The following is a 13,846-nucleotide window of genomic DNA, read 5'->3' on the forward strand; positions in this document are numbered from 1 at the left end:
CATTTGGAGGTTTATTACCAAAATGAAGAAGACCAATATGGAGATTACAAAAATATGTAAATATGTATTAATAAAATGAAACGAGCTGTACAGTGTTTTTTGGTCTCGAGTTGCACCAGTTGGACACATTTTGAGACAAGAGGCTCTAGTTTTACAGGACATGAGGAAACTGATGTTAAAATTCCTTTTTTCTTTTTGAATTTGAAGACCTGAGATCCTCTGGTGGTTTGCGGTGATTGGCAGGTGTCCATTGAAATGCATCTCAAAGAGCTTCCTGTGCACACTCAGACAGACACAAAGCCCGTGAATGTCCCGGGGAAATGTCAGGACACTGTGCAAAATGGCTTTTTGTTCCACCGGAGGAGGTTCAAAAAGGTGTAAACCATTATTTCACCCCATAAAGTGGAGATTTCTCCGGGTTACCAGGCATTTCATTCCTCTTTGCTCCTCTCAAAGTCAAACACAATACCCTAGAGAATACATTTTACACTTGGGGAAGTTATTTTAGTGCTTTATGTTTCAAAAACAACCTCCTTTCTAATGACTTTCACTTGCAGTTAGTCTTAAAAGAGCCAAATAACACAGACTAATGACCGCCTACATTACACATCTTTCTCTCTCCTGTATCAATATTTGAACTGCATCTGCTTCCAACAGGTCGATGTGATTTATTTCCCAGTTAATTATCGGCTTATGTACCATCATTATTAGCTGAATAAGTGAGGGTTTGCCGAGCTGTTGTGGGGCCGTGTTGGTCCCAGTGCTCTTACCCCCAGTTCTAATTAAAACTCGGTAAAATATCATCATATCTGCAACACGTTGTTTATGAAAACCGGGAGAATGGCAGATCATTTCCACTTCCTAAGTTTCTAATCACTATACAGGCACTCAAGCTTAATTAGTCAACAACCCCCACACGAATTACATACATTTTAAATTCTGGCTCCCCAACATAAGAGGTCTGCATTTATCTAGATACAGTTTTCAAAACCACTCCAAACTTCAAGTGGAATATCTGACGCTGCTGTCATTGTGAACTGCAGACTTTGTCATATTTGATAGTGAGATGCACTTGTATTGAGCAACAAATTTACACTTTGACGTTGATTTAGATATTTCTTCATGCTAAATTGTTACAATTTTTACTCCTTTACATGCAAACATGTTGTTCTATACATTTACAGGAAACACATAGTAACTGAACATAGTGAATAAATACGTCCAATTGAATATTTCCTCTGGGGGGACAGATGTTTGGAGTAATTTGGCAATTAGTTAGTATGTTATTATGGATCAGGGATTCACTTTGGAAAAATAAAAACAAGAAATGGAGGGAGACAGTTACTTTTCAATTAGTGTGCGGGCAGACACCTCAGCGGGGCTGGCGTCGCTGTCCTAAATCCTCCTGAGAAGGAAAAGGAGCGTTAGCGGTCATATGCCAACCAGATTTGTCCCATTATTCATTACAATTAATTGCTTCCCTGTACTCCCGGCCTTTCCCAGGAAGGCAGCACACTGCGGACGTCTCCTCCGCCGCAGATTGTAATATGGGCAAAGTACTTAAAGCTGTCATTCAAATCTCACTGTGACCTTTCAGGGGGAAAAATGCAAGAAGCAGACTGATGGAGTTTAGTGTGTGTGTGCATATGCGTGTGTGTGTGTGTGTGTGTGTGTGTGTGTGTTTGTGTGTGTACTATCCTTGTGAGAACCAATCTGAGTGAGGCTGTGTTTACCAGGCGCTACCCGACCCAACAGGTAACACTTAATAGGACACTAAATGCTTTTGGACTCCACCTGCATCATTATGTCTAGATCATAAACGCTTACCTCACTCATTTAGTTCAGAGCAGCTGTTGATTTTCACTCTTAATGATAGAGTTTAGCAGTGAGACAGAAGCAATGTTCAAATGAAGTTTAAATTTAAGTCAAATTTAAGTTATATTTGCGAGAAAAATCCCAAAACTAAAAAACTAAAAAGTCCATTGAGTAGCTGTTTATTTATCTCCTTGATTTCAAGCTTCATTTTTCAATAATTTCACAATTTTTAAATAAAAAAAGTAACCTTTTCGTACAGTAACCACGCCTATTCGGTCTCTCTCAGCTGGTATGACACCAGCTCTGAATGATGCTCACACAATAAAAACAAAGCAGAACAAAGCTTAGCAAGCAACCAGATACATGTGATTGTTGTGTTTTTACCTGAAGACCTGCTCACGGTGTTCTTACAGTAGATGGAATATGATTCTCTTTGAGCCTGGATGAAGCTGTAATTTCATCCACAGGAGACAATCAAACATCAGAATATTGTTGACGGGCAGTTGGCAGTTTCAAGGGTCCTCAGCGTGGACGTATTGGAGCCGAACCCCCCAGTGACCACACACCCACACCCACACCCTTCAGCAACAGTCCCAGTGATTATCCATGGGAGGAAACTGCATACCGCATATGAATGAGTCCATAGAAAATCTCATGTAAGTGATAAAAATATAAGTCCTAATATGGAGGAAATAAGGACACATTTCTTTCACAATATAAAACCGTCTGCAGGGGGTCTGCAAAGAGGAAGAGTGAGGATGACCTACTGCCATGTTGGAGGAATGAAAACAGTTTCTATTTTTCTGTTTTCATTTACCAGCTAAAGTTCCATTAATTATTATTGGGTGTGAATGATGTTTCAGATGAGTGAACACAAATTAAAGTGCTGAGTTCGGGCTTTTCTTGATGCTTTGAGACGCCTAAATTTCAGGGCCAAAAACTCCGGCATTGTTACTACGCAATGCACCATTTCATCCTTTTTTTATTTTATTTTTTTAACTTATTTGATAGCTTAAATAACGGGCGTTAGTTGGAAATTAAATGCAAGGGAGTTTGAGCAGCCGATCTAAGAGTTTGAAGGCTTCTCAGATAAAACACTGCCTACTACAATAGGACAGGACTCTGGAAAAGGAAATATTTTGTGCACAAATACTCAACGATGGTTCAGGATGCAAGTTGAGGTTTAAAGATAAGGTGCAAGATGGGGACTTCAATGTGGTCTTTGACAAATATAACTACTACTAAATCTTTTTCAAGCTCCTAAAACCCTAAAATCTTGGTTTCATCTTATGCTCTTCTCTGCAACATTATCATTCCTAACTAAAAATGCCTCACTCAAAGCTAAAATTCAGAGAAAAACATCTGTACGTATTACTTAAGACTCAAAATGTCAACTAGCCTTCCTCCTCAATCCTGATCAGGGCTCACGAGTAAATGAAATCCCCTTTTTGTTTCCACCGCCGCACTTTAAGCCTGTGAGACACACACACACGACCTGAAATACTTCAGATATTGTACATAAACAATCCCTCTGTCCTATAAGACACTACTACTACTACTATTGATATCTGCAGGTCAAATGACAAAAAATAAAAATAACCCGGGTCCAACTCCAACATGGCAGCATGCCCCTTCCAACCAGACATCTGTTCTAAACAAAAAAACATCCACCACACTTTAAATACTAGCCTTTATATAACAACTATCTTTACATTCTTTTACATCATTTCCTGTATTTGTTTAACATGGAGTGTGGCATTGTGAAGAAGACATTCATATCTTAGGCACATAAAGGCACATATCATACTTTTCATTTGTTGAAAATCACAAAATGATCACACATGACATCACTGCTGGATTACAAACGTGCTATCTGTGTCACATAAACAATGAAATTGTCAGCAGGAGTATATATATATATATATATACTTCCTCTCTGCCTTGACCACAAGCACAAGAAACAAAAGAATGAACTCCAAACACATTTTTGTGAAAATAAAAACAAAATTGAGTCAAAGGGCAGCATGCAAGTAAAAAGTCCCTTTAAAATCCAGATTATCTCATGCAACACATGGAAACATCTAACTGTATTTGTCTATAAATGGCTGCAGTAACATGAGAAAAAAGAATAAATAAAAAAATATAGATGGAAAGAAAGGATTAAAAACACTAAAGCTAGAAACCTTGCGATATAAACCTCAGTATCAATAGTTGTCAGTAGTGCAATAAATGGAAAACCACAGTGGGCCAGAAGATGCTAGATTAATCCCACACTGAACCCAAATAAGTACTTTATAAACATCTCAGAGTGCTTTAAGAACCATTAAATATTACCTGACTAGTGCATGGAACATCAGAAACAACACAATGAAAATCTCGCTACGGCTTTATTTTAGGGGTCCATGATTACTTTGAAAGTTTGCAGGAAATAATCTGTTACATTTGACTGATTACAGGAAAAATAGGGTCCATTAAAGCCAAGTAAGTAGTCATTATTAGTTATTTATTACTAGAAACTTTATTCTTCATTTATGTTAAGTTGTATGCTTATAAAAGTATGTGTAAATGTTCCTGATAATTGGTAGCAGGTTACATATACTGTATGTCTTATTAGGATCATTAATAATGGACCCATAAAAGAAAGCAGAACCAAACGCTCAGTTGCCACACACAGGACAGCGTCTTACCAACAATCAGTGTCGGTAATGTTAAGAAATAAATTAAGTTTAAGTTAAAAAGCAGCGTTGGAGAAAGTACAAAGATATTGTGAATGATTGAAATATCAAAAGACAGTAGAAAACAGGTGTGCTGCGTAACATCAGAGGCACCAGATGTTGCGTTCAACTGATCATGAAACACAAACCTCAGCCTCAATCATCAGGTACCAATCCACTCAAAATCCCACTCAGCTGACGCTGGATTTGACTAAATCCATCCCGCCGCGTGCTTGCATGATGCACTGTTGTCTTTCACACGACACCGGTTGTCCCTTCTGTCATCACCACCTTTTAAAGGACCAGAAGCAGATTTGGTTTTTCTTGGCATCCTCAGACTCAGACTCCGCCCCCGCTTCGGTCCACGGTCACTGGCCCTCTGTTTTCCAACGTCTCCTCCGCCGTTTTCATCAGTATGGCCAGGCGGCTGTCAGACACTTGTCCTTTCTTCACCGCACTCATCAGCTGCACAGGAGAACAGCGGGGGAAGAGGTTAACTACTAGAACTATTAGTGCAGGACGACACCTCCACATGTCCCCCACTGATGAACCCAGCACCCCAGGGTGTCTTGTTTATGTGTTAAAGCTGCACCAGGTGGTGAAAGAAGCCATACAGTACATAGCACGCATGATTAAATACTCAACTCTGTCCTGTTTTACTCGTCACAGAGGGGGGCAGAAAAGGCTTCTAGTTAAAAGATATTTTGACTCCTGGTTGATTTATCCATCAGCCCGTCTCCTCGGTTACACTAATGAAGACTAAATCACCGACTGCCTTCCAGCTCTCCTATAATGACTCTTTTTCTGGACTTTGTTGTCAAGTGAGAAAGTAATTTATTTAGCGCGGATGGACACTTCAGGCCTCATTACATAAGTCGCTGACAGAGCCTTTTTAATTAGCTCCATGTAGTCGGACTTCACACCTGTTTCTGTTTGCAGGAAGTTCATCGTTCTCACATCTCAGGTGGACGACGGGCTCTTTTTTTAACGAGGGGGTAATACGCGTTGCAGCGTTGGTGACATTATAGCATAAAGAAGGAGGAAAATGTTGTCTCTATCTGGCTGATAATACTGAAAACAACAAGAGAAAGGTGCTCTCCCTGCTATGATTCCCTGATGTTGTAAATGAATGCATACAACATTAAACATATATCTATGAGGATGTATGGACCTACAAACACCTGCTTTCAACTGTGTTTAAGTTGATGTACATTTTACAGGAAGGAAAAAAGTATATCAAAGCCCAATTCCTTAACAGTTTTGGAAATATAACAAGGCAGGCGACTGAAACGGATTACAGGAATATGGGCACACACAAAAAAATAGAAGTGTGTTTAATGGATTGCATTCCCCTGGGTTTCTATTATCCAGACTCCTGGTGGTTCTGCTGTTACTGACAGAGGTGTTGGACAGTAATGGCTCCTCTCCTCACACCGCAGTGCGTATGTGCACTCGCCACTTTCACTTGGCTTTAAATTCAATATGTTCTGCAGTAATCACCTTTTATATAAAGTATTTCCCCCATATGTTCTATTTTCTAGTAACGTGAAAGAATTTTCCAAGACAGTAACAATGATTGTTCATTTCTAGTGCAAATCAACATGTTTCAAGCTTTTCTAAAATCTAGTTTGATTTATACATAACTGTATTTCCCTTTGTTGTAATACATAGTTACTATGACGAGGGTTCCTGACTGAAGAAATATGGGAGATGATGTGTTATCAGATGCATCCTCGCTGAGCTGCGTGTTACACACCTGCATGAATTCATCAATTTCCACTTGTCCATTCTTGTTCAGGTCCACCTCATTAAGGATTTCGTGGAGCGCATTTTCATCAATGTGGACATTGATGCTCTGCAGAGACAGAAAAACAGGACCAGGGATCAATACCGTGTAGTGGAGACAAGTGTGTAAAGATGAGAGGCAGACAAAAAGGAGAACAGGAAAGAAGAAAAGACGACTCACTTCTAAAACCTGCTGGACGTCAACAGTCGTGATGAATCCTTTGCTCTCTTTGTCAAACTTATGGAAACGCTTCTTGTACCTGTCACACAGATATTAGTATTAGAGTTATCAGAGTATTTATTTTACTCACTTCCTTACATTTAATACTACAGCTTTTGACAAAACTTAGACTTAATAGTAACCAGTGATCGACATCTGTCTTAATGAGAATAAACAGAACTATTTTTAATAGAAACACTGCCTAATAACTGTCCTTTTAGTTTAAGTTATGATGAATAAAAGCATGTTCTTGGGCTCGTTAAAGCTTGTTCACTCACACATTTCATGTTTTCTTTCATTGAGTCTATACAGAGAAATACGACAACAGGCTTCACACTGACCACACATCACAATACAACTAAAAACATGAGTCACAGGTGTTTTTTAAGAGAACAGCAGTGCATTTAGCGCAACTCAAGTTAACGCCAGGAGACTGTTTATGCACTGGGATGCATCTGTTCACATCTGGGTGAAGGTTAAACAAAATCAATTCTCAAATTATTTTAAAAGGTGTGCTCCCTAGAGATGATGAATCATGACAAACAGTCCATCTCGCTCAGTTCATTTTACAAGTTTTAAATCAGTTTTTTCTTGAAACATCTATGTAAAAAAAAAAGGCATTTTCAAATGTGTCAAACTCAACTTCACTAAGGGCCACTGGATCACATCTAGAGCCAGACATGTAGTTTATTGACATGCTTTCATTTATTTTAAAAAGTCAAATATCTTTGACTGTATAATTGCATTTGCATTGCACTTATAGTCTTCTAACTTGAGTTAGATATAAAGCCCTAAAAGTTACTTAGCCATCATAGAAAAAGGCCCCAAAAAAGGTTGAAAAAAGCGACAAAAACACAGAATAAAAGCGACAAAGTTGTCAGACAAAGCAACAAAAACTAGGCGAGCCAAAATGTATTGTGAACCTAAATTGATATGCGGGCCGGATCAAAATCCGCGAGGGGCCGGATTTGGCCCACGGGGCCTTGAATCTGCGTACTACAGTAATGACTGATTGCATAGGTCTGGTTCCAGGGGAAGGGGACACAGTGGATTGAATCCTAAAATCCTAAAAAACGTCCACAAAGCGCCCACTGCACCATTACCTGCTCATTAAGTTGTTCCAAGATACCATTTTGATTGGCATTTCTGGGGGGGGGGGGGGGGGGGGGGGGGGGGGGGCATAACATTGGATTTAAAAAAGTAAAAAGTGGGGATGACTGATGTAATCACCAGCTCACCTACAGAAACTCACATTTCATCAGAAAACACAAATGTTACCATGTTATTTTTAAAAAGAGAAAGAAGTGTAATAAGGACCTGGCTACTTCCTGGTTGTCCAGGTTGATCTCAGATGTCTTGGTCAGCTGTTCGGAGCGAGACCTGTAGCCCATCTCCAGGTACAAAAACTTCCTGGCTGCTTCCAGCTCGGCCTGGAGTCCACATCAGCACAGAGAGAAGAAGAGTCAGCCATCACCCATCCCTCCATCTCTCATCCATCCATCCACATTAAATATACCAAGACTTCTAGTGTTAGATAACAGCACCTACATAACCCCCCCAACGCTTTACATTTGAATGTGTTGTAAAAATAATTCCTTAAGTAAAGCATCAGTGTTGTAGTGTAACAAAGTCCAAATACTTTGTTACTGTGCTTGAGTAGAATTTTCACATATCTGTACTTTACTGTTATATATAATTTTGGAAACTTTTACTTTGACTACACTACATATCCATGAGAAAATGTATACTTTTACTCCATCACATTTCGGCTCAGGATCTTCATTGCTCGTTCCTTGCAAGAAATGTTTTCTTATGTGTGAGTATAAGACTGTTTCTCACAAAAAAATTAAATTCTATTTCTGTTTTTCTTTGTCAATTTCAGACATGATATTTAAGAAGATGTGGAAACCCTGAATAATAAAGTTCATAATCAAAGTTTTTTTCCTTTTACTTTCTAATATCATGAAGTTATTTTTGATACTTAAGTACAACAAATATCAGATACTTTAAGACGGACTTAAGTGATATTCTTAAAGGAGAGTTTAACTTCTACCAAGGTCATTTCCTGGAAAAATACTTGTACTTTTCCTCAAGTATTGCTTCCAAGACTGGAAAGCATATAGTAAATAAAATACGTCCTCTGAACCTGACCCCCGGCATACACAATTACTGTTTTAAAATCTTGAATAACCTATTCCCCACAGTGGCAGATATCTTATTAACATCACAGTGTAAGACATGTGGCTTTCCTGTGCTGGAACTACACAGGCTAAAAATAGCTGGGAGCTCAGTTTTCATGCACTCATATCCCATCATTGAGCTTCCTCTCCTAAAGGGACACGGGGGTGTGGACCTTTTCTATTGTGCACTGATCGACAACGAAACCAGGACTTTATTACACACACCACTGAAACTAAATCCTCGATTTGTGTCATTACATCTTTCTATTTTTTAAGCGGGGAACCGAGCCGACCGGCTCTGAGAGGAACTGTGGACCATTAAACATTTGATCCAGGCGCAAAATAACATTTTGAAAATGGCAAAAAAAGGCAAAGGCACAAGTACTTAGGATTGTGGGTAGTGTAGTATTTCTCCATGAAACCGGGAATAAATCATGTTTTCCTTAAAACAGGCTTGATTTCATATGGACTTCTAGCTTCTACGGCTGCAGAAACCTTTGTTCCACCACCTCACAGCTCCTGGTCAGTCTACCTTGGATGGTTTACATCAGGGGTATTCAACGCTTTTAGGAAAAGAACCACTAAGGAGAGATAAACAGGGACCCCCTACTACACATATTGTATTAAATTAAGTTGCATAATAAACCGGGCCTGACGTGTAAGGCTACCTAAAGCCTTTATATATTCCTTTTTTACGGTGACCTACAATAATAATATTGTATTTGTAGAGCACTTTTCAAAAACAAGTCACAAAGTGCTTTAACAAGTGTAAGAACAATAATATCAAAGAGACAATAACACAAAAAGACAAAAGCATGAAAACATTAAAAGACAAAAAAACAGCTAAATATAGAATTTGTAAAATACAATAAAATAAAAGGGATAAAGTAAAGTCAAATAAGATCGGGAAAGGCTCTCCTATTAAAGTAGGTTTTAAGAAGCGACTTAAGAGAATACCAAGCTTCTATTAAATATCCAAACATCATGTTCCATTTTGGCAGCTCTTTTCCCCCGCTCATTAAACAACGTGTTATGACAGCGTACCGTCTTTCTCTCCTCACTCCAGCCCAGCTCTTTCCCCATGATCTGCACGATGCGCGGGAGGGCTTCATCCGCCGCCTGCACGTTCAGGAAGCCCAGGCGCGTTCGCCGGGCGATGACGTCGATGGCCGTGCAGGCGTACTCCTTGATCGCATACAGCACCTGAGGAAGGAGACCCACATGAGGCTGGAGTACGGGAGCCTTTTGGGGGCCAAAATGAGCATGAAATCCCACTTTACCTCGCCCTCGATGTAGGGGAACTCAGACACCAGTCTCTTCCCCACGATCGGCCATCGTTGCCCGGTAACCTGCGCCATCTTGGCCACGTCGAACGCCTTCCCTCCGTACGTGGAGACCAGGTGCTGAGCGACCTGAGGAAAAAATACAGTATTAAAAAGAAAAGAAAAAACATTGAACTCGCAACGCCTGCACAGAAAATAAACTGTACAGTAAGTTTAGTTTAATTATTTTAACAGTCAATACACTGATAACATGCAAAAAAATAACACTGTTGCTTTTACTTCCACTACTTCCAAACACTGTTAAAAATTGTAACATGGGTTGCAGTATAACCTTGCATTAACTGCACATTTATTCAAAGACGGAGTTGGCGTTGCGCTGGCTGTAGATTATGATTTGTATTCCCTGTGCTGCTCTCAGAGTATAAACTCCCAGGTTAAACAGCGTGGATGGCGGCGGCAGCTCCTGGTGGTCACATGATCGATTTCCCCTCTTGCGAGCTAAGCGCTAAGCGTTTGCGCCACTTTGTCAATGAGGTGTCACATGTTTACAGAACTGAAGAGGTCTATTTGCTATTCATGTCATTGGCTTGCCGATCATGTGAAAGGGCACACCCTGTCCAAATATCAACGGTGACCTTTCAGGAATATTGGAGAGATCACCAGAGCGGGTGCAGAATGCCTCTAATGAGGAGTAAGTGTACTGTAGGCGCTGGAGTACTTTCTCTTCATGAAACCGGTTCTATTGGGTTTCATGAAACGCACAGCCTAATTATTGGAAAAATGACGTGTAGCCAATGTAAATCAATGTGCCCTTACTTAATGCCATTGGTAAATTGTACAGCATACAGTGCATTTCGACACGTGTCCAGTCTTTTGTGTAGTAGAAATGTCAACATTGTTACAGCGGCGGCTTTAATGTCAGCTCTTCTGCTGGAGAGGGCGACAGTGAAGGGGCCTGCACGAGCGCTTATAACTTAGTTTTTTATCAGTAAGAAGTTTAGGGTCTTTTTTTCTTCTACGCCTCGCCATGCTGAAAATGTGTTGCATAAGTCAAGCTGTTCTTGGAGCCAGAGCGTCAAATAGTTCAGCATTTTGGGGAAACATGTGTTTTATTTCTTACCAAAGCACCTCAACAGCTCACATGTTGCATCTTAACAGAAATGTAAAAAACTGGCATACTGAAGTCATACTCTGGCATACTCCGTTAGAAGTACAAGTTCACAATTTCACTTGAGTAAAAGTACAGTATTAGCGATAAAATGTGCTCATCGCACGTCTGTACAGAGCCCGACATTTTAAATCTGTGCTGCCGGGCCGTGCAGTATTTGGCAATCCACCCTATTCCCACAGAAACTATTAGAAATGCTGGTCAGATTTGATCTTATTGGTCAATAAAATCTATATTAACTGCTGATTTTTAGTTTAATAATTTGGATCTTCTCACTTAAATTTTGGAACGAAAGCAATTTCTAAAATACTTTTTTTTTTTTTTCTAAAATGTTGAACTGTTCCTTCAAAGAAGAAATTTACCAATTTACAAATGCAAATTATTTATTGATAAGCTTAAAAGGTAAAGAAGAAATTGATGCGAAAAGTTGAATGAAAATATGTAAAGATGCCATTGTGTAGGGGCTGGTTGGACCATGAAATTTAGGAGATTGTACCGAGATGACTTGAATTCGTTACAAAAGGGAAGGTTGTAACTATGGAACAGGTTTGACATTACTGTAAGCAGGGATACCATACCTGCTGGATTTAAAAACCTGGTAAGGTTTGATATGAAACAATGAAGTTTAGAGTGAACATTCAGGGTTTGATCAAGTTCAGACTCAGCTGCGGGCTCTGAAACGATCCAAAAGACTGAACTAAAGCTGTTTTCTACTTCGACAATCTGATGTTTCTCAACTAGTGGAAATATTTGTGCCTTCCTAGCAACTCTGCGAAATATTTATCCTACTTAAAAATGACTTTACGGAACACAGGACTGCAGGCTAATGCAACCCTATGCTGCTTGTAACATGCAAATGTGTCTTACCTCATTCTCCAGTCCGTAGTCCTGCACCAGGCGGATGTAGAGCGTGGGGGTCCAGCCTTTGGCTCCCTCCAGCATCAGGCCCACGGTCTTGCAGGGCTCTGCTGAGAGGCCGTGGGCTTTGATGGCTGCATCCAGAGTCTCTTCAGCCATCGATCTGTAGGTGGTCCACTTCCCACCTGGACACCAAAATAAGCAGCCTTAGTATACAATGTCAACACTGTAACGGCTCTGGTTTAGGAAGTGTTTTTCCTGTTTAATATCTCCATTTACGTTTCAATATAGGCCGATATGAAGAGTTTTAAGCGGGGAACCGAGCCGACCGGCTCTGAGAGGAACTGTGGACCATTGAACATTTATCCAGGCGCAAAATGAAATTTTAGAAATGGCAAAAAAGGCAAAGGCACAAGTACTTAGGATTGTGGGTAGTGTAGTATTTCTCCATAAAACCGGGAATAAATCATGTTTTCCTTAAAACAGGCTTGATTTCATATGGACTTCTAGCTTCTACGGCTGCAGAAACCTTTGTTCCACCACCTCACAGCTCCTGGTCAGTCTACCTTGGATGGTTTACATCAGGGGTATTCAACGCTTTTAGGAAAAGAACCACTAAGGAGAGATAAACAGGGACCCCCTACTACACATATTGAATCAAATTAAGTTGCATAATAAACCGGGCCTGACGTGCAAGGCCGAAAAAAAAGCCTTTATACACACCTTTTTTATGGTGACCTACAATACCAAGCTTCCATTTAAATATTGTTAAATATTTGTTCTACTATGTTCAGGCATATTCAAATTTTGGAGGGAAAACACAGGCTCCCCTTCAGTGACTGTCAAAGATCTCTGCTTTAGACTTTATGGCTAATAATCGAAACTCTTATGGAGAAAATGGACAGGATTTTGATTTCAGCAGTATATGCAGCAGTATCTGTGCACTAATATCCCAAAATAATCCCAAATAACTGACCAGCGATGGTGACCAGTCCGCTGTCACTGATGCTGACGATGTGGTTTCTACAGATGGACTGAGTGTCTTTGGAGTTGGGGTCGGTCACCAGCGGACGGATCCCGCTCCACGCTGCCAACACGTCTCCTCTGCGCACTGCAGAAGACACAAACACAAGACGCATTCCAGTATGGGATTAGGGATGTAACAATATGACAATTTCACGGTTATAGTGACCAAAATTATCACGGTTGTCGGTATTATCGTGGTCTTTTTAAAAGTGTGTTCAATGCTTTCAGCAGCAGCTGTTTTCCTGCATGTTCTGCAGACAGGATAAATATCTTCAATCAACTGTCCTTCAGCGTTCTTATAATAACCAAAACATGTCCATTCTTTAGACTTAGTCCTCTCAGAGGACTGATAAATGTCCTGAGCACTGTCATCTCCACCTTCCACCATGATTCCAACTTCAAGAAACGCACGTTGGAGGCTACACGGTGCTTCAGGAGACTCTGATGAAACTGGGAAGGATTAAACACACGATTTCCACACAATATTTTAAATTAAATACACCGGTAATCCTTACATTTATATATGGGGTTAGTTTTCTGTTTGTGATGAGCTAAGTCTGCTGTGGCTGTTGGTCCATTGTGATATGTGTGATATTAAGCTACTGTATTTAACTGGATAGTTTAGACTCACTGTTTCAGATACTCGGCCTTGGGTTAAAAACACCTATGGTGCAAGAGAAAGGGGTTTTGAGCTGCATGATATCAGAGAAATATGCAATAATGTTATCATTTGTGACACTTAACCAGATATTGGAGTGTACCTAGTTCTGCATTTCTGCTGCTTTCAGTGTTCTGCT

General features: G+C 40.1%; 1 protein-coding gene across 4 annotated transcripts in view; it reads right to left on the reverse strand.

Moving 5' to 3' along the window:
* Positions 1–3,488: 3,488 nt before the first annotated feature.
* The window catches only part of gpd2 (glycerol-3-phosphate dehydrogenase 2 (mitochondrial)), a 24,851-nt gene continuing 14,493 nt past the window's right edge, over positions 3,489–13,846 (reverse strand). For all 4 annotated transcript variants that reach the window (XM_032506070.1, XM_032506072.1, XM_032506071.1 and 1 more), the window contains 8 exons: positions 13,000–13,134; positions 12,033–12,208; positions 9,995–10,126; positions 9,759–9,917; positions 7,852–7,964; positions 6,496–6,574; positions 6,286–6,384; positions 3,489–4,994 (listed from right to left, as the gene is read on the reverse strand). In XM_032506070.1, coding sequence (XP_032361961.1) covers positions 4,869–4,994; positions 6,286–6,384; positions 6,496–6,574; positions 7,852–7,964; positions 9,759–9,917; positions 9,995–10,126; positions 12,033–12,208; positions 13,000–13,134 — 1,019 coding nt within the window. In that variant the 3' untranslated portion in view covers positions 3,489–4,868. The remainder of the gene's footprint in view (positions 4,995–6,285; positions 6,385–6,495; positions 6,575–7,851; positions 7,965–9,758; positions 9,918–9,994; positions 10,127–12,032; positions 12,209–12,999; positions 13,135–13,846) is intronic.

This window comes from Etheostoma spectabile, chromosome 24, assembly GCF_008692095.1.
Source record: "Etheostoma spectabile isolate EspeVRDwgs_2016 chromosome 24, UIUC_Espe_1.0, whole genome shotgun sequence".
Taxonomy (NCBI): domain Eukaryota; kingdom Metazoa; phylum Chordata; class Actinopteri; order Perciformes; family Percidae; genus Etheostoma; species Etheostoma spectabile.